The sequence below is a fragment of the Myodes glareolus genome, chromosome 23 (genome assembly GCF_982192425.1).
Source record: "Myodes glareolus chromosome 23, mMyoGla1.1, whole genome shotgun sequence".
In the NCBI taxonomy this organism is placed as follows: domain Eukaryota; kingdom Metazoa; phylum Chordata; class Mammalia; order Rodentia; family Cricetidae; genus Myodes; species Myodes glareolus.
The window spans coordinates 5,240,287-5,261,749 of record NC_142048.1 but is presented as its reverse complement, the minus strand read 5'-3'; the positions used below and the strand labels follow the sequence as shown (position 1 = coordinate 5,261,749).

Sequence of the window (21,463 nt, the reverse complement as noted above, 5' to 3'; positions counted from 1 at the left end):
TGTCCCTCACATATGCAGGTCAATGGTGGCTGGACTAAAACAGGATGCACAGAGCCATAGCCTGCAGTGCTGCAGACCTGTGGAGCGTGACAGGGTGGTGGGTAAGGAAGGGCGCGGCCTCCAGGGTGCTGGCAGGCTCTGCTCTAGGCCCCTAGCTGGGAGCTGGCCTTGCTGCACTAGGAAGGTTGTTCTTGGCCACAGGGAGTGAGATGCACGTGACATATCCCAAGTAGGAGTGGGGTGCCAAGGAGAGGCAGGAGGGCAGAGCCCAGAGTGAGAAGATGCTGAGAGGGCAGAGTCCATGGACAGACCACGGAGACACAACTCCCAGGCCCATCAGAACTTGGGAACCAGTCTGGGGGCTGAGCCCAAGCCTGGACAGATAAGAACATGGGAGCCTCCAATTTCAGACCACCTGAGGAAGGCTACCATCCACAGGAGACAGCAGGCTAGACCCAGTGAGGATGATCTACCCTGTGTCCCTCAGAAGGGCTCCAGCTACTCAGGGGAGGGTCGGCTTCCCCTCATTGCTAGGCCTACTTGGCCAGAACCCAGGGTGTCCAAGTGGGCCTGAACCACAGCACAGAGAGAAAGGACAGACAGCAAGTGTAACAAATGGACTTTAATGCAATTGTCACACAGGGGTAGAGGGCAAGATGGCCCTGTATAGTGACAGTAGCCCGTGCCTGCCCAGGGACCCTCGGGGGCAAAGGCTGAGAGGCCATGTACCCTCTCGGGGAAACACTGTTGTGGCCTAGGGCTGGCATGGGAAGCACAGCCAGGAAGGTGACACTCCTGACATGGAGCAGTGCGCAGAGAGGGACAGCTGCCCTCACTGGGTGCTGCACAGAGACTGCAAGGACATGTGTGACAGGACAGCAACAAATGACAGTGATCAACATGCTCAGCAAAATGGCAGCGGAAGGAGACCCTGGTGGTGGGCGACGATGGCATCCACAGGGTGGTGAGTGGCCAGGCATGTGGCACCAGGAGCCGAGGCTCAAGCTGGCTTGTCTCTGGGGAGGGCTGGCAGGCCCTTCCTTCCCACCCCAGAACAGAATGGGATCAGGGAAGAGGTTCTGCGTGGGTTCACGCAGGATTGAGAGGAGGGTCGCTGCTTATGTCCAGAGCCACCCTCCAGCTTCAGTTTTGGTGCATGTGGCAGGTGCATCCTGAGGCCGGGTGGGCTGGGGTGATTGCAGAGGCCCCTCACTGGGTCCGGAGCTGGTAATCTAGAAACATGGGGCACCCACCCTCAGCTCCACATGGGGACATGGGAAACCCACCCTCAGCTCCACATGGGGACATAGGACACCCACCCTCAGTTCCACACAGGAAGCCCCAGCCCAGAGAGACCCCACAGGTCAGGCAGCTGCTCACCTCCGTTCTGTGTGATGTAGCGCACCCAGGGCAGCGCCTGGTAGCCGCTCTTCTCAATGATCTTCAGGTAGCGCACCTGGACACAAAGGCTCTGAGTGTGCCGCATCCCTGCTATCGCCCCTCATCCAAGGGGCAAGGCCAAGGGGCAGGCCGGGCACAGCAGGAGGGGTTGTCAGAAGTGGTCAAGTCCCAGCTTTTTCAGGGGACCAGGATGTACCCCGCACCCATACACCTTCTGAGAGGCTCCAAGGAAATAGACCTCATGTCAGGATTGGGGTTTGGGGTTTCTGCTGTGACTCTGGGCTCAAGTGTTCCAGGCAGTCAGCCCTGGCACTCATACCTGGATGCCAGAGGTAGTGAAGTAGGGGATCTCGAACTTGACACTGATGGGAGGTTTGCCCTCCTTGTCTTCGGCCTCTACACTGGGAAGACCAAAGTGGGCCCGCATGAGGTACTCCTTGCCACCCTGGGTAGAAAACGTAAGGGGCTGTTAGGCAGCTGCCCAGTTGTGCGGCCCACAACCAAAGTGCTGTCTCCCAGGAGCCAAAACTGGGCAGGCTGTGAAGGGGCTCCACCAGCTCCTAGGGAGAGAGAGGCTAGACTAGCCACGGTGGGAAAGGGAGCCTGGGAGAACACTGAGGGTGGTGTGTTCCACAGTACAGTCCTCCTACTCAGTCTCTGGACATGTAAGATAAATGAGAAGAGGTCCAGGCAGAATGACAGTGCTGAACCATGGGTGGGCTCAGGTTACCAGGAACCCAGCAATAACTTGGAGGTGATTTGAAATTGGTCAGTCAGGACTGGCTGGGGCCTTTGCCCTGCCCTGGCCAGGTAGAGCATCAGGTCTGGGCCTGGCTGTCCCTTGTGCCTGGCACCCTGGCTCTCGCTCTATCTGGGACAACGTGGCCTTTGATCTCCTGAGCTCAGGCTGAGGGGCACAGGAGTGGCCGTGAATACAGCCCTGCCTAGGAGCTGGGCATACTAGGGCTGAGCCTTGGCTCCTGCATAGGTTCTCTGCATCAGCTCCCAGCCGTAAAGGACACCATGGAATCTCCATGGGAGATGGTGAAAGCAACATTCCAGCTCCTGGACCCAAAAGCAAAGGGAGGAGAAAATGGGAAGAGAAGATCTACCCACAGGAAAACTCAGGCAAACTGAGTTAAGCTGGGTCTCGTGACCCGGCATTCAGGAGACAGAGGCAGGAGAATGGAGGCAAGTTCAAGGTCAGCATGGGATACATGGTGAATCTGAAGTCAGCCTGAATGACATGGTAATTTTGGGGCCAACCTACAATCCATGATGAATTTCAGGCCGCCTGAGTTACATAGTTAGGAGGTCAGTTTGGGCTACATCGTGAGTAGCAGACCACTGAGACTACAAAGGGAGACCCTGTTTCAAATAAAGTTGCCACAAAACAAAAATACAAAACAACTTCTACGTGAAAACAGAATTTGTGGCAAATGACATCACATTACCGGGGCTTTTGCAGTGGCTGTCTTGGGGCACCAAGTGAAAGCTCTCCTGGGATGGATCTGCAGCCTGCCCTTCCCCAGCCCTGCTGGGGCACTGAGAGGAACTGTACCTGTGTTCCTGGAACAGGATGTCTCTCCCCAGGGCTGCCTCTTGTTCCCAAGAATGCAGTTCCAGAGGTGGGACATGGGTGGGTATGGGGAACTGTTGTTTAATGTGCACTGGTATTGTGCCTCATGTGTCTGTGAGGTGTCAGATCTTGGAGTTACAGACAGGCGTTAGCTGTGTGGCACTGACGCAGTAGCTGAGAGCTGCATCCCGACCCACAGGCCGAGAGAGAAAGACACTGGACTTTTAATTTTTTATGTGCATGGGTGTCGGATCACTGGAACTGGAATTATAGACAGTTGTGAGCTGCCATGTGGGTGCTGGGAATTGAATCCGGGTCCTCTGGAAGAGCAGTTGGTGATCTTAACCACTGAACCATTTCTCCAGCCCTATGGGGGAGGTATTTAGGGGCATGTATGAATATAGGGCTCACCGGAAAGGACTTGATGGACCACACAATCTCGCTGTTCTCGGGGACCCACTTGACACTCCCCACTGTAGTCTTGAACTTGGGTGAGTCAGCATCGTTGGGGACCGGTATGTGGATCTCTACATTGTTTGCTGTTGACCGCCGCTTGAACTGGCTCTTGGCCTGCAAGGAGGCCCCGGGCAGAGGCTCTGGAGGATGCAGGGGAGGGAGTCTAGCCACCCCCACCCCAGCCACCTACAAGGGCTACACAGTCCCTACTTGGCAGTGGGTCCCCACTTTCTACCACCAGGCTTTTCCAGCCAGTGCCCACACCTGACTCTCCCTCCTGTCCTAGGCCTCCAAGGCGCCCCCCCCCCCCCCAGGACAAGGTAAGTATCTGCAGTATGAGCCTGTCCCCTTGCCCTGCTGCTGGGTCGGTCCCAGGTGACAGGGTGCCCGCTCTCCCACCGACCTTGACCATGTACTCAATGCGGCTGTGGGAATGCTTCTCAATCACAGACTCAATCCAGATCAAAGGCTTAACCTGTGGGGAAGGCGAAGGAAGGCGCTCATATCAAGTCTCACTTTACTGAGGGGAAACTGAAGCCTGTTCTTCCCGGCCAGTGTGCAGGCAAGTGGTGGGCAGCCTCCCTGGACTGCCCCACAGTCTACCCAAGGAAGCCCAGCAATGGACAAGGCTTCTGCTCCCTACAGGGCTGGAGGGTAGCACAGCAGGTGAGTGAGAGCTGATGCTGAGCTTCCCTGGGAACCTGTTACCCTGGGAGGCACTCACGTGGGTATTGAGGCGGTAGGACATGAGTTCAAACTCTCCATCGGGAGGGATGAAGGAGATGGTGCGGTCATTCTCAAAGCGTGACAGCCGCACACACTGGTGGAACTTCACATCCTCCAGCTCCACCGACTTGCTCTTCCCTCCTATGTGGGGCAGAGGTGAGGTTGGCATGCAGCTTAGAGTCCCTGTGCAGAGTTCCTACTGACAAGACCACCTTGGCAGACCAGAGCCTACCCCATATCCAGAAGACACCTCTTTTGTATGCACAAGGGGCCAGTTCCTAGACAACTGTCATCCTCCTGTCTCCACATCTCAGCCTAACACTGGCCTGGAGTCCTGGGGTTTGGGCTCCCTGTGCCATGTTAAGTCTTCAGCAGACAGCAGCTGGTCAGGACACATTTGCTAAGTGGGTATGGGTGACACTATGGTGTCCCACCCACTTCAGAGGGCACACATAGAGCTAGCAAGTCCAGGAGGCCATCAGGGGCCAGGAACCTGAAACTAGGGCCTAGGTGGTAATGGCCAATGAGAAGCCACAGAAGCCCAGGCATGCCCACCTGTGCTGTGCTCTACCACTGGAAGCCTCACCATAGAAAGCACCTTGGTGTGTGACCTCTGTTTGTGGGACAGGCTGGGCCTCACTGATGATGTCTAAGTGTTCAGAACCTTGGCTCTCTGTCACCCTCCTGACAGCTTCACACTGTAGTCCACGATGGCCTCAAACTCATAATCTTCCACTTCAGTGTCCTGAGGAATAGGATGACAGGCAGGAGCCTCCACATCAGCCTGGATCTTTCTGTGTTTTTTGGTGCTGGTGGATACTGAACCCAGGTCTGCTCGGTCAACGTCGACCATTTACTGATCTGCAGCCCTAGCCTCTGAGGTCTTTTGAGCAGTGTGAAATTCTTTGTTACATCTTATTTACTGTATATGGGAGGGTGTGTGCTTCAGTGTGCACGTGGAAGTGAGAGGGCAACTCGCAGGAAGTGCTCCCCTTCCACTGTGGGCTCACGAGATCACATCAAGGTCGTGGGGCTTGACAACAAGCACCTTTGCCTGCTGAGCCACCTCAATGACCCAAGGTATTTTCTTAGACCTGTCACCTGAAAGCAGTTAGCTGTCGCACTGGATGAGCGTGCACTAGGTAGGGGTCAGGGGAAGCCACCTCTCTGAGGCAAGAATAATCTAGCCTCTGCACTGTCCTGGGTACTTACGGCCTGTGTTGTCGAAGAGGACTTTGTCATTGAGGCCCAGGCGCAGCTCAGGCATGCCTGAGAGGAAGACCCGCATCTTGATGGAGCCCACAATCTCACTGCGCAGCACATTGCCATTGGCACTGACCTGGGGACAGTAAGAACCATGTAAAGCGTGACCTCCACCACTTCTGGCTCAACTGCAAACCTGACTTTCTCCCTAGTGTTTGTCCCAAAGATAAGCAGATGAGCCAGATGCAGGTGAGAGGGTCCCAAGCCTGGTGGGCTGGTGATGCTCCACTTCCAGAGGTGGTCACTCATCTGAGCAGATGGAAACCCAAGCCCAGTTTTACATGCACAGAAACTGGACTATAGTGTCTGGTGATGTCACCATGACAGTACTACACAGGGCCTACTTGAACTACCTGTCAGTGGCACCAAATGATACAGCAAACATGGCTGCTGCTTTGCTGGCATGTTTTCTAAATTTGCAGCCCCATGTTGAAAGGGTGGCACAGCAAACATGGGTGCAGGGCACAATGGCACAACCTAGAGCGCTCTCGGCATGTGTATGTCAGCATTTGCGGCACTGGGTGAGGATGGGAAAGCCTTAGGGACGGAACTTCCCATGCCCTTGGTGGTCCTCAAGGGAGCACCATTTTGAGTGTGATCCATCATTTGTCTAAATACCATGTGACACACAGCTCGAGGTGCCTTGCAGAAGCCACTAAGATAACCACATCACGAGACAAGGGTAGAAAGAAGCGGAAGGAAGAAACAACAGAACCCTGAAATGTCTCCATGACCCACAGGGAGAGGAGGAAGGAGACGGAGAACAGGAAGCAGAAAAGGCAAAACAGCAGCCCAGAAACTCAGTGAGTACAGATGATCTAAACACATCAATTAGAAGACAGAGACTGGGGCTGGGAAGGTGGCTCAGTAAGTAAAGTGCTTGCCATGCAAGCATAAGGACCTGAGTTCAAGCCTCCAGAGCCTCATAAAGCTGATGTTTATTGTAAGCGCCTGCAATGGAGGTAGTATAATACATCAACAAACAAGCAAAGAAGAAAAGAACCATCTCAACCAAGGTGGAAGGCTCAGGACTGACCCCGACTGTCCTCTGAGCTCCACTGTGGCACTCACACAGTGTGCACAAAGGACGTCTACCAGAACTCACTCTGAATAAGATGTAGGCAGATTCAAAGTAGAGGATAAGGTGTGGTGGTCTGAATGAGAGACACCCTTCTTGGCCTCAGGCATTTGAACACATTCCCTAGTTGGTACTGTTTGGGAGGCTTAGGAGGTGTGGCCTTGCTGGAGAATGGAGGTCACCGGGGATGGGCTTTCAGGTTTCAATCCTCATGCCATTCCCCATGCCATTTCCTGTTCCCTTTGTTTCATGCTTACAGTTGGAGCTGTCAGCTTCCAGCTCCAGATATCTTGTCTACCACCTGTTGCCATGCTGTCCCTGCCTCTGAAAACCATAAGCCCAAAAACTCTCTTCTTAAAAACACTGGTCACAGTGTTTTACCACAGCAAGAGAAAAGCAACTAATAGATAGGGAAGCGTAAGAGATAGGTGTGGGTGCACTTGGGAGGCTGAGGCAGGTGGATATCTGTGCGTTCAAGGACAGTGATGCTACCTTTCTTTGTGGTGCAGGCTCACTGCACACCTAGTGCCAGAGGCTCCATGCCCAAGCTTTCCCTCCACTGATGTCTCACCATCTGCTGAGATCACTCACAGGAGAAAAGACTGTCAGCATCAGTATTTATCAGCAGGTTCAATTCTTTTGCTTTGAATAAAGAAGCAGAGCCATCTCATTTATTCCAGAGGTTTCCATGAGTTTCAGCCTAACCAGGGCTAAATAGAGCAGCCTTGGATTAATTAGAATGAAACAAAACCAAGGCCAGGTAGGGAGGTGTACAGCTTTAACCGCAGCACTCTGCCCAGGCCAGCCAGGGCCACACAGTGAGGCCCTCTTACAAAATACAGACTACAATAAACACAAACCAAAGGAGACAGGCTGTAAGAGCATACGCTATGCAAACACTAATAAAAATTACAAGTGTATGGAACACACGTGTCATCCCAGTACCTGGGAGGTGGACTTTCAGCTCTTGGTTCCCAGCACTCATGTCAGGTGGCTCACAACTGCCTGTAACTGCAACTTCAGTGGAGTCTACTCCCTTACTAGCCTCTGTGGGCATCTGCACTTTCATGTATAGACCCCTCCACATGCATACACACAAACATATATATACACACACACACGAAATGCACACACAAACACAAGAGGCATACATACACTCCGAATACACACACACACACAAATATATACACACTCCACATACACATATATACACACACCCTGCATGCATACACACACACATACATACACAAGCACAACCTGCATGTGTGCACTTATAAATACATATATATACATACACACACCCCACACACATATACATATATACATACACCCACATGTATACACACAAACACACATATATACATCTCAATGCATATACACACAAATACACATATACACACCTCACATGCATACACATACAAATACGCACATACAAATACACACACACAAATATATATATACATACACATACCCCATATGTATACACGTACAAATATAGGCACACATATACATACATACACACACTCCATATGCATATATACAAATACATCCCAAATACACACACCCCATATGCAAACACATACAAATACACACCGCGCATGCATATGAACATACAAATGCACACATATACACATTCTCACATAATGAATTTTTTTTGCCTGATGTGATGTAACTATTGATTGGTAACCTGACAGGCTCTAGAGCCACCCAGGAGACAGGCCTCGGGACAGAGGCAGGTCTGGGAGTTAACTGAGGAAGGAAGATCCACCCAGAATGTGAGGACCCCATCCCACAGGCTGGGGGTCTGGAGAAGTGAAAAGGAGGAAGCCAGGGGAACTGCAGCCTTCACTACTCTGCTTCCTGACTGTGGACTACATGACAGCTGCCCACATTCCTGCCACCATGACTTCCCAATCATGACGGGCTGTGATGTAGAATGAACCCTTCCTCCCTTAGGTTGTACTTGTTAGCTCTTTTGTGACAGCTACACAAGTAACTAACACCCCCTGTGTGCAGAGGTCCTGGGGTACACACCCAGTACCACAAAAACCAAACACCATGCAAGGAACATAAGCCAAAAGTTCAAACCACTCATGAGCTCGGCATTCTAGAAAATTAGCATTCTTGTGGTATGGTCTTTTGAAGTGGCAATAAAAGTCCAGGGTCTCTTGGTAACAGAGCTTTCCAACTTTATACATGCTTTATGTGTTTGGTCTGTTACATGTGTACACATGCCTGTGTGTGAGCATGTGGAGGCCAGAGTTTCATATCAGCTATCTTGGGCTATGGTTGCCCATCCTTTGTTGAGGCAGGGTCTCACACTGAGCTGAAGCTCTCATTCTGGCTGGGCTAATCTTCAGTGCTGGGTTACAGTGCACAGCAGCACAGCCGGCTTCCACTCATGTGCTGGAATCTGATCTTGGGTCCTCATGCTTGTACACAAGCGCTCTGCTGCTGTACCGATGTTTTACTTTAAAATGTTATTTTTACTGTGCAGGAGTGTGTATGATATGTGTTGGGTGGAGAGCAGAAGACAACTTTGGGTCTTCTTTCCTTTCTGAGGCCTCTGGGGGTGGAGCTCAGGTCAGCAGGATTCAGCAGCAGCTTGGCTCACTGAGACATCTCCCCGCCCTATTTCTTTAAATTGTCATTATTTATATTATTACTGTGTGTATACACGCACACGTGTATGCATGAGTGCACATGTGTGAGCTCAGAGGACAACTTGCAGGAGTTAGTTCTCTCTTCCTACCACAGGTCCCAGGATGGAACCCAGATGGTCAGAGGCCCTTCACCTGCTGAGTCATCTCGGTGGCGCTTCTATTTTTGTTTTCCTGAGACAGTTGTGACCCTGGAAGGTCAGGAACTTGAGGTCCCTCTACCTCAGTCTCTGGAGAGCCACCACAATGTTGTCCCTACAGATTCTAAGTGAGAGGGAGGCTAGGACAGAGGGAGAAGGGTTTCTCCAGTAGTCGAAGAAGCCCTGGCATCTACTGCCAAGGCCCCAACTGCTCTGCTGGTTTTCAGTGTTATCCCTCTGACTTCCATCCAGGAAAAGACAGCAGTTAGGAAAGAAGAGAGAAGGCAGCTTACCAAGAGGTTAACGGCTTCAATGACGTCCAGGAACACTTCATTCTTCCGGTACTTGATGCCCTCTGAGCGCCAGGACACAGCATTGGTGACGGTGGCTGGGGGCCGAGGGGCTCCCGTTTCCAGCTTGTGTCCTTCCTGAGTGATGTACCTATGGGCCACCCCTCAGTTACAGAGATGACATGCAATGTTGGGCCTTGACTCTGGGCTGGGGCTAAGGAGCAGGGTAGGCCCAACTACTGGAAGCCTTGCGGCAGCGGGCTCTAGGAGGGCAGCCTCTGACTTGGCACAGTGTGCAGTTAGCGTGAGCGGGCTGCATGCACTTAGTTTCAGAGGCAGGGTGCTGGTTCTGGGTGGGGAACAGGGAATCGAGTGGTCAGCACTGTGGGTACTTGGAAATGACTGAGCCCTGGGCCGTCCAGTGACCCCCATCCCACCAGAACAGCAATGGCAGCTTTCCCTGGACTCCCGTCAGGTGGGGAGCTGGCATCCCAGGCTGCATAGAAGGGATGAAGTGTAGCATGGGTCCTGCTGGTCTCTGCCTGTGCAGGCAGGATTGCCCAGTAAACAGGACACATAGCCTTCTCCTGTCTGCCCAGCACTCCCTAGGCAGAGGCAGGAGGATCAGGACCATCTTAAAATAACTAAAAAACAACGGGGACAAAAAGAGCAACCTGCCCTGTTGGGCTGGTAACTGAGGCACTGGGGCACATGCACTCACTCCTGCAAGATCTTGCTGTCTGTGGTCTGTGGGTAGCCAAAGTCCATGAGCTCGTCCAGTAGCTCGTAGATGATGACGAAGTTGTCTCGGATGCTCTCCTCCTCCAGTTCCTTAAAGTACTCGGAGAAGACCTGGGCAGGGCACAACAGAATAGGCCTTAGCCCAGCCTGAGGGCCATTCTGGTCCTCCCCCATGGGTGATGCCCCTGTGGGTGATGGTACAGGCCCTGAACATGGACCACAGGCACTGACCAGGAGGAATGACCCTGTATCAGCAATGCAGCTGTCTGAGGCCTCTGCAGTCAACCCCACCTGTGCCTGTCACCCATCTCTGACTCAAGGCTGCTGCTCTCTAAGGTGTTGGCTGTCTGGCTGTAGACAAGTACCTATATTTTCAGTGGGTAGCTAGGATGCTAAGGAGGGGACTCAGGGGATTAGCAGGAGGCCTGTCTTCATACCAACACTGGAGCAAGCCCATCATTAGAACAAGTGGGAAAGGCCAGCCCTGGAGAAACATACCACATCCCTGCTCATTCCAACAACCCAGTCATAGCCCACTTGCCAGAGGTGGTAAAGCAAGGATGATCACAGTGGGTCTGCTCAGAAGGAAACCACCTGGGGGCTCTCCCAGTGGAGTCCATTGCTCCATCCCCAGCCCTTGGCTAAAAGGCACCCACGAGGGAGGAAAAAAGGGTTCCCAATCCACAGAGGCACTCAGTGTAAACCCAAACAGTCCTGGAGCCCTTGCTCAATCCCAGCAGAAACAGGCTGCCCATAGCTCTTCTGCCTTCATTCTAGCTGTTTCGGCAGCCAGAGGTGTCCTGGGTAAAGCTGTGCACTAACCAGCATCAGACTGCACATTCTGACATGTCCCCAAGGCCCAGCCTGTGCATCTAACTGACCCCAACCCCCTATGTTCAGGCATAGGGCCTGGATTACACTATGCACCCTCCTGCCCAAAACATTTGCACAGCCATGATGTCTCCCCATTTTGTTCACTTTCTTGGGGATGCAATGGAGGCCAAAGACCTCACCTGCAAAGAAGCTTGGGCTTCCTGGCCTAGGGATTACCTAGGTATACAATGCTACAATCCCTCACCCAAAGCCCTTCCCAAGAGAAGTCCCACTGCTGGGAGCCTTACCTGCACCACCTTGTAGAGGAAAGAGAATACCAGCGACACACAAGCATTCTTTTTTGAAGTGGCGACCACTGCATGGTGGCAGAGTCAAGAAGCCTTCTGGGACTGGGATATCACATCTCAGACCCCCCATGTCTCCCCGCCCCAACAGCACTCCATCTGTCCACTGGGCCCAAGATTAAGACTAGCTACCATTAGGGGTCTCGCCCAACTAAGATTATATATGGGTATATGTGGGTGTCCACGAAGAATAGAAAGTGAGAGAGACAGCCATTTCACTAATACTGACGTACTGAAGTCGGCTGAAGACAACCAGGTACAATGGTACTTCCACCTGCCTTACAATCTAACTGAGGCTTGGTTAACTGAAAGGAAAAAAACAGGGGCTGGAGAGATGGCTCAGTGGTTAAGAGCACTGGTTGCTCTTCTAGAGGACCCAAGTTCAATTCCCAGCATCCAAACAGCAGCTTATTACCGGCTGTAACTCTAGTCCCTGGGGTATCCAATGCCTGCCTCTAGCCTGCATAGGCACTGTGCACAGACATACATGCAGGCAAAATACTCCTACACATAAAATTTTTTTTTAGAAATTAAAAAGTAGAGAAAAAATGGGTTGCTAAACAGGTAAAGAGTTTAAATACAAATAGTATCCTACAGGCTAGAAAAAGACACTCCCAGAGGCTGTAAGGTTACTGAATGAAAGTACAGGGCCAGAGGTGCTACCTGAAGGAACACTAGTCCACTGCAGCACGGGACTGACGGCCTTGCTCTTCTCCCCACTCCCTTAGATTACACTCCTAAAGCTAGCCACCACTTCCTCCTCCTGAGGCTGACTACCAAGGTCCAGCAATCAGAAGGCTCCTTTGGTTCACCAAATTAACATGCCCAATTAAAATTAGACACCTTGTCCTAACATGGGGATTTTCCCCTTTACCTTTAAAAAACATCATTTGCTTATGGACCAGATCTGTCTCCCCGCTCCCTTGTTCCTTCCCCCTTCCCCCTCCCCCCCCACTCTTTATCTCCACAGCATCTGAGTCCATTCTATCGCAGATCTCCCTTCTCCTCTTTACCATTACACTGAAAAACATTTGCTGCTGTTTTTCTGCCTGAGTCAGAAAGCAGCCACTTTAACTTTTCTCCCCGCCTAATAAAGGATCTCTGTGAAAACCGGTGTTTGGGTGTGGTTTATGCCTAATACAGGGTCTGGGAGGAAGCCCTCACTGTGTGGGTGTCTCCTTCACTACCTCCCAGTGATTTGTTGGCCAGGGAATCCCCTAAGGCCCCACAAACCATAAAGGCTGCTGATACTGCTGTTGGTTATATGGCAGCACTACCCTATTGCAGAAGACACTGCACACTCTGTAGGACGTGGAGAAATTAAGTTGGAACTGAACTGGAAAACTCCCACCCTGCTGGCTGGTTTTTACAGTGCAGAGAGACCAGCAGAGGGAGCTGCCTGGAACAAGTTTAGACCAGAGTCACTTGGGAGGGATACTCTCCAATCAGCTGAGCTGCCTGCAGGCTGTGCAGTGAGCTCCAGGATCTCGGCTTCCTTGAGTTGTCACCGTGCTGGAGTGACCCTGCACCCATAATCCTATAAGTAAGCAGTAAAACTCACTGGTTCACCAAGCTGGACTTTGGTGGTTTCCATACTCTGGTCTGTCTCGAACTCCCAATGTAATGTCTCCTCAGCAAAAGTTCTGTCACACAGCACCTTCCTAGCCTTGCAGACTGCACTTGTCAATCATTTTTTACAGAAACCTCCAGGTCTCCCCAGCGGAGGCTGCCAGATTCACAATGACTGCACTGGCACAACCTGCCCACTAGCCCTCAGGAGCTTCCCGCTTCCCTTTCCTATTAGCCTGAGCTACTAGGGGTGGCCTGTGTGTGACCAGTCCCCCAGTTCCCGTTTATGCCATCCTCATGCCTGATCTGTGTGCTAGGCAGGAAGGCCTGGAAAGGAGGGAGAAGGCCATGTCTACTTGAGGCTTGCCCCAGTTATAGAACAGGGTCCAGGCACAAGCTGGAAACTCACAGGACACGGAAGAGGGCGGGGCAGTGGTGGAGGATGTCCCAGTGCAGGGGTGTGGGAGCATGCCCTCTTATGCCCTTGCTGCCACACTACGGCACTATGGTGGCAGGAACTTGTCTGCTGGTCCAACTAGGCTCAGACAACAAGCACCTCAGCTATTCCTGCAGCCAGATAGCCACAGCCTAGAGTGTGCTTCAAGAGATAGCCATCTTTCTCTTAGGGGTCCCAGACCACCTATATCCTCTCCAGAGCTATCCTCAGGGCTTCAAGAGATGGGGATATTTCTGGGACCCACCCTGAAGTGGGGGCACCTATCACCACAGCTAACCTGTGGCTCCAGGAGCATGCCTGGGTGGGAAGGTGGGGCAGAACTACAAGGCTAGAGCATGTGCCCATACGAAGAGGCAGTGTCTGCACCTGTTGGGGGCACACACACATTCACTTACTGCAGAGCTGGTATCCCTCACTGCTTTTTGAACAGTCAAAGCCTCAAGTGGTGGGTACACCCAAAGTGGGTTTCCAGCTGGCAGCATGTTTGGTTTGCGGCTGAAGAGGGGCTGGGGATGCAGGGCACACGAGAACTCCCCACCCCTACTCCTACCCCATCTATCCACTCCTGCCTCTGATAATCTGGCCTCCCTATCCAAAGACCTACCCTGTTTAACATGACATGTTTTCAAAGGCCAATCTTGGGCCCAGCTGGCCCCCATTCTGGCCACGTGTCCCTTGCTCCCAGGTTGCAGCTTTTGGAATATACTTAGCATTCTCTGAACCGTGTGCCCTCTGGCTGCCCAGCTGTCCTGAGCCAGTGGGCATGTCACCCCCAAGCCCCCACTCCACAGCACAGGGATACGGTAGAGGTTGTTGTGCTTGATCCACATGAAGCGCACGCCGCCATGGGCCAAGATGGGTGATAGCATGCCCTCCTCCTCCTTCTCCATCAGGATGGGCATGAAGTGCTCCACCTCCGACATGTCCACATCCCCACGGTAGTTCCGGCAGATGAGCACCTGCATGAGGAAGAAAAGGGGGGTGGGAACCCTCTGTGAAGAGACAGGACTCAGGACTTCAGTCCAGTTTGACTTCCATCCTAGGCAAGTCCCACCACATAGCTCTGCTGCAGTCAGAGGGCAGAAGAGAGGAGGGGCTGAATCCCTCAGACACCAGGGTGAGTTCCACTCCATGTAGACCTGCTGGTGCACTTGGCTCTCCTGACGAGCCCAAGTTCACAGAAGCCCACTGAGGCCTGCACAAGTGTGGCCCTGTCCTGGTCTCCTACACAGAGCACCTGAACCACTGCCTATCACAGAGGACTGTGGAAGGGAATAACCACACTGCAAAGTGTTTCCTCACAAAGTGACACCAGAGCCAAACATGACCCAACAGCTCTTCCTGATGACATTTTAGGTAAAGAAGCTATGTGTGTCAGTGGACACTCAAAGGTGAAAGGAACTGGGCCCGATGAGCCCAGGCTAGTTTCAAATCCACCATGTAGCCAATGATAACCCTGATCCTCTTACCCCGAGTGCTGGGATGACAGGCATGAGATATCACCCCCATGTCACATATATGAACACTTCAGTGGACCAGAGACAGGGACATGTCTTTCAACAGATGCACAGGGCATCTGGGTCCACATCATCCCAAGGCACTCCACTGCTAGGTTCCAGGATCTGATGGCCCTCCAATCTCTACACAGTGCCTTGGTGTCTGCAGAAAGCCTGCTCAGAACTCACTTTGATGAAAGACACCTGTAGCTTTTGTTAAAATGATTTCATTATGTAGCCCAGGCTAGCCTCAAACTCAATTCTGAGAGCTGGGATTATAGGCATGAAACACCAAAATGCAACCCCCCCTCTCTCTCTGTGTGTGTGTGTGTGTGTGTGTGTGTGTTACATGAGTCTGTGTGTGGAGGCCAGGGGATGACATGGGGTATTTTCCTCAACCTTCCACATTGAGCAGAGCCTGTCCTTTGAGCTCAGAGCTTGCCACCTCAGCTAGCCAGCATGCTCCTGGGATCCTGGGGCATCATAGTTTCCTGGCATTTATGTGGGTTCTGGGGATCTAAACTCAGACAATTATAGTTATACAGCAAGCACTTTCCCTGTTGAAAATACTCTCCCAATGGGGCTGGAGAGATGGCACAGAGGTTAAGAGCACTGCCTGCTCTTCCAAAGGTCCTGAGTTCAATTCCCAGCAACCACATGGTGGCTCACAACCATCTGTAATGAGGCCTGGTGCCCTCTTCTGGACTGAAAAGAATACTGTATACATAATAGACAAATAAATAAATATTTAAAAAAGCATATTAAAAAAAAAAAAGAAAATACTCTCCCAAGCATGATGACACACACTTCTAATCCTAGTGCTCAGTGGGTAGAGGCAGATGGATCCCTGTGAGTTTACATACGAAGTTTCAGACAAGACAGAGTGAGACCCTGTCTTTAAAAATTCCCAGGGTTGCCGGGTGGTGGCGGTGCACGAGCTGGGCTGTGGTGGTCCATGCCTTTAATCCCAGTACTTGGGAGGTAGAGGAAGGCAGATATCTGAGTTTGAGACCAGCCTGGTCTACAAAGTGAGTTCCAGAATAGCCAAGGGTACACAGAGAAACCCTGCCTCAAAAACAAAACAAAACAACGCCCCCCCCCCCCAAAAAAAAACCAGCAACAGCTAGAGAGATGGCTCATTGGTTAAGAGCTCTGGCTGCTCTTCCAGAGGACCCAGGTTCAATTCCCAATACCCACATGTTAGTTCACAACTGTCTATAACTCCAGTTCCAGGGGATCTGGCATCCTTACACATACATGCAGGCAAACAACAATGCACATTAAAAAACAATAATAAAAACCCCAGGGTTGCCAAGCGTGGTGGTGCAGGCCTTTATTCCCAGCACTTGGGAGGCAGAAGTAGGTAGATCTGTGAGTTCAAGACCAACCTGGTCTACAGAGTGAATTTCAGAACAGCCAAGGCTGCAGAGAAACCCTGTCTCAAGAAACAAACAAACAAATCCCAAGGTTGGAAAAATGGTTCACTACTTAAGTCCAGTGCTGTTCAGAGGCCCAGGTTCAGTTCCCGGCATCCACTTTAGGTAACTCACAACTGCTTCTAACTCCAGCTCCAGGGGATCTAATTTCTTCTCCACAAGCACCTGTACTCTTGTGCACATACCCAATCTCTCTCTTACACACACACACAAGCAATCTTTTAAAAATCATTATTTCTCATCCAGGGTTAGCTGAGTGCAGACACAGACATGAATGCAGGGCATGGGAATCTAGATGCCAGGCACGAGGAGGTCCAGGGCAGGCTCTGCCCTCAAAGTAACTGTGCATCGTAAAAGACAACGGATGGAGGTGCACCCTGGAGGATCCTGAGGAAATGGGAGGGCCACGTGGAAACTGTGGGTGAGGGCTCAGGATGGCCCTGGTTACACAGGGTGACAGTGCCCATCTTGTCACACTGTCTGCTGCAGCGCTTCTGAGTGGCCATGATGTACAGGCACCAGCTTCCGCAGAACCTGTCATTTTAGAAAACATTCCGTCTCTGTTGCTTCCAGCTGGGCCAGTGCAGCAAAAGTGCTTCCTTCCTTTCCTAAGCCCTTGGGTCTTGTAGGGGACATAGCACTCACTGGGTAAGCATCTGGGTCTGACGCCCTGGCCAAGGGACTCCCCTTTGCCCACTCCTATTCCTCTTGCTATCTCTTATATGATAGGCTGGTTACTTTTACAGATAGACTACAGTTCCCAGAGAGGTGGAGTGGTCTGCCTTAGGTAACACATCAGGCAGAGCAGGGCCAGGATCTAAGTGACACCCTCACTCCCACTTGCTGTGTGGCTGCCTGTGCTCACTGGAAACTGCTGTCCTAGGCAGCTCTAAGGCCACTTTCTTTCTCAGGTGTCCAGGGACTAGACTAGATTGGTCAAAGAGTCAGTCAGGAGTACCTGACAGATCATCTCACCAGGGCTGTCCAGGAGTTTGTGTGCTTGTTGAGCAAATGTGCATCACCATGGTGATGTGGTTCTTGACTGTCACCACTGCCTGGGATAGACAATGGGGAAGACTTTCCCAATAGCCCCACTTTCATCAAGGCTTGGTGGGATGGGGAGTGGTGTTAGGAAAGCCCTGGGGATTCAGGTGGTGTGGCACGGAGGAAGACAGGTAAGACATTGGGACCACAGCTCCTCTCTGCCATCCTCTCACTCCATGGTCCTTCCCCATGAAGCGGAAGAGGATTCAGCTCTGTTGAAGCTAGAAAGAGCAGCCTCTCTCTGCTTAAACCCATCAGGAAGCTCAGGGTAGTAGCCTATCCCCAGGAGAAGGGGTGATACTCACATCCCGATGATTTGCTCCTTAAGTAAACGGGGGTTTACATCTGAGACCTGTGGTCTCCAGGACGCCCCATGGTTTCATAGCAGCTGCATCCTGGACATTTTCCAGGTACACCACATGCTGTCTTTCCCATGGCTCCTTTTTCTCCTCAGGAACAGACGGATAAACACGCATGTGATGCAGTGAGCATGGGTCAGAAGATGAAGTGTGGTCAGGGTGGGGAAAGCTGGAATATGATCTCAGCCAGAGCAAGCAGGAGAGGCTTCCTGGAGGAGGCACTGTCTGAACTGAAGTCAGGCCCACAGCTCTCCACAGGAGCAAGTGACAAAGGCTCCGAGGCAGAAGCAGAATGTCCAGGGACCTGTCAGGTTCTCCACTGGCTGAAGTGGGATGAGCCAGGACCACTGGGCTGGGGAACTACAAAATCTCAGACTACACAGGGAACAGCCTGGGGTTTTGTTTCCAGTGTCCAGAAGAAGAGCATTGAGAAGAAGGAGGGGAAACCATAGAGTTCAGCATTCCAGACCTACAGTCACCAGGGATACGCCGCAAAGCAGGGAAGCTATGGGGTGGCTGGGGAAACAATAGACAGCAGCCAAGCATTCTTGAAGGACCTCCTACTTGCCAAAGGTGGCCACAAGAGATCCCTTGGTAGTCAGAGACTCAGCCTGGCACATTGTCATGAGACTGTCTTCATTTTGGAAGGAGGCAGGGAGGTCTATAGCCTACTTGGGGAGCTTTCCAGAGGCAGGTCTGCTCACACCTCATCCTGGGGTCTCCTCCCATTGGAACCCTAGTGTGCTACCACTAGTCTGTGGGCTGCCTTATACTCTACATGCCAACTGGAACACCTGTCACCTCCTCAGAACTAGCTCAGGTGCCCAGCTCTGCCTGGAAGTCTTTTGTAATTTCTCTGATTGCCAAACAGAAGGCAAGCAACCCTTTGGCTGCTGGTCTGTTTCCTGCTAAGCCAATAGGCCGGTGGAGCCTAAATACCACACTCTATAAGCCTTGAGCAGGGTCAGGCCTGAATCACACCTATAGTCACCTAGATAAGACTCTTTGAATCAGCCAGGAAGACAAAGCTCAGAGAGGCCATGGGTTTGTCTATGGTCACACACCTCAGCTGCAGAGATTGACTGAGCCCATACACGAGTCTAGCTTTACAGCTTCAGCCTGCTAGGTGCCAATGAGGTGTTGGCTAAAGGAACAAGCAAGTCATGCCAGGCAGCCCATTGTACCTCTAGGACAGGGCAGAAGGCAGAGCATGTGCCATAAGGCCTAGACTCCCCAGGTTCCCAGAAGGCTATGGAGGCAGTCCAGATCTGGGACTTCTGGGACTCCAGTTGTTGACCTTGGGTGGCATCCAAGGCAGGCACACATTCAAGGGCTAAGGAAAACACTGGGGCTGGGGCACTCCACCTCTACTTCTGAACACCTCAGCTCTTCCATGTGGGCTGGACACCAATGTTCTCTCACCGATGAATGCTAAATGTGTCTATTGTGGCTGGACCTGTTCTGGTAGCTTCCAAACCTAAGAGGCTGGTCACTTGCTTTTGACCTTGATGAACTGATGGACAGTGATGGCCCATTTCTGAAGGCTGAACATACATTCCTGTGAGAGGCTTTTGCACTGTGCACTGTGGTCCCTGAAGAGACGCGAGGCACTGGGTTATGTCCTCAGTGTCACAAAACCATAAATGAGCCATACCCAGATCCCATGCAAAACAGCCAGGTGCATGACACCTTCAATTCCTGAGGCAGAGGCAAGCCTATCTGAGGTGAATGCCAGCCTGATCTACAGTGTGCTCAGGACAGCCTGGGCTACACAAAGAAACTTGTCTTATAAAACCAAGAGGTGGGGGTTAGCCAGGTGCGCCTGGGAAGTACAGACAGGCAGATCCATGTGGCTTAAAGGCCAGGCAGGTCCCGCTGAATTGGTCTAGTGACTGGGTTTGATAACAAGAGCCCATGGAAGGGTTGTAGGGTCTCACCCCCCCACACACATGGGCAAACCCGCACAAACATACATGAATGAAGTTTTCTTTCTCAGATTCCCCTCGGGAAGATGCCTGGGTCCTATTTCTGTCCAGGGCCTTAAAGTCTCAGCAGTCTTGTTTTTCCCCTGTCAGGAAAGCTCTCTCTGACTCCCCAGCTGGGGCTGCCAGTCCTTTATGAACACATGGTTCCAACAGTCATTTATTTATCTGTGCTTTTCCAGGTGACTGAGCTTAGCCGTGACGGATTCTTGCCCACCAGAGCTTAGCACCCTGCCTGGTTTCTCTGAAAGCATCAGATGAAAGCAAGGATGCTTGGGATGGGACTTTCAGACGGCTACTTCCCAATAGTCAGTGGGACTGTGGGCGGTCTGTTTCCCCCTTGGTAAAACCGCATTCCTATCACATCACCCATTTCTCTTAACTCAAAGTCACAGGAAGCGTAGCTGCTCTAGGGAGAAAGCGCTGAAGTCTGCATGCTGCGGAGGGAGGGGCCGACCTGAGGACACAGTTCCCGCCACGCCTCCGGCCAAGGGTCGCCCGGTCTGGGGGCGCGGGGTCCTTAGCTTCCGGTCGACGGCAGAGGCCAAGCCCAGTAACCGGGCGCACGAGGCGGGAAAGGGGCAAAGTGGATGGTTACCTAGCAACCATAGCCCACCAAGTAAGCTAGAGATGGGGCGGGACGCGCAAAGACCACCGGCCGTTTCCTAGCAACAGGGCGGACCGGCAAGCGAGGCTGCCCCGCCTGCCTGACTCTGGCAGAGCAGGCCGTCCAGTTACCTAGCAACAGGGTGGGTCCCGACAGGGCGAGGGCCCCGCTGTTGCCTGGCAACGGAGAGGGTGGAGAGTCCTTCAGTACCTTGCCTTTCAGGTCCAGTACGTAGACGGCGCTGGCGGACATGGCTGCTTAGGAAGGCCTCGGCAACAGCCGAGGGCGGCGGCAACGGCAGGAACTGCCGGCGTTCAGCAAGGCCCGGCGCGCCCCGCGACACTTCCCCCCACTTCCGGTCCATGAAGCAGCGCGCGGACCGTTATGTCCGGTCTGAGGGGCAAGCAGCGAGTGCGCAGGTGCGCAACAGAATAGGTGCAGGCGCAGTACGAACTTTGTGGCAGTATTTTTTATCCACAGCCGAAACGGGCCGGAAGTAAGTCTGGTGGGCGGGGCCTCCCTGGTAGGAGGGGCCTGGGCGGGGCAATTGTATCATCACTCCAGTGGCTGGCAGGCTGGAAGGAAGGTTTTAAATCCCACGCTTTTAAATCCGCTGCTGTGGGAAGACGCCGAAAGCGAAACCGATTTGGGTCACCCTTGCATTCGGCACAAGTCTAGCAAACTAGTATCCGGCCACCAGCTGTTATTCGCTGTAAGGTGGCGACTAAAGGAAGTCAGTCTCTGAAAGGCAATCAAACGTTATCAGCAGTCACCTGTCAGTGTCAATGAACCCAGGTGACTAGCACGTGTGTTATTCAGCCACTGTGCCTTGTGCAGAGTATGACGATGACCCCATTTCCTTTTAACTCTGTCATTCTTAACTGTCCCTCTCCCGACGGGAGATCAAACCTCAACACCCGCCCGCCCCCCCCGCCCCCCCCCCCCCCCGCACCACCGTGGGTTTCTTCTTTGTGCGTGTATGTTCCTATACACACTGGGAG

General features: G+C 52.4%; 1 protein-coding gene across 1 annotated transcript; it reads right to left on the bottom strand.

The window, feature by feature from the left end:
- Positions 1 to 607: 607 nt before the first annotated feature.
- Positions 608 to 20,829, bottom strand: Ap1m1 (adaptor related protein complex 1 subunit mu 1). Its single transcript, XM_048442825.3, has 12 exons — positions 20,673 to 20,829; positions 14,341 to 14,497; positions 11,456 to 11,523; positions 10,315 to 10,445; positions 9,597 to 9,744; positions 5,375 to 5,501; positions 4,161 to 4,303; positions 3,840 to 3,911; positions 3,392 to 3,550; positions 1,721 to 1,846; positions 1,381 to 1,456; positions 608 to 1,232 (listed from the first exon to the last, which is right to left on the bottom strand). Exons 1-12 carry the CDS (start codon positions 20,712 to 20,714, stop codon positions 1,210 to 1,212), a joined length of 1,272 nt encoding a protein of 423 aa, XP_048298782.1. The 5' UTR covers positions 20,715 to 20,829; the 3' UTR covers positions 608 to 1,209.
- Positions 20,830 to 21,463: the final 634 nt, after the last annotated feature.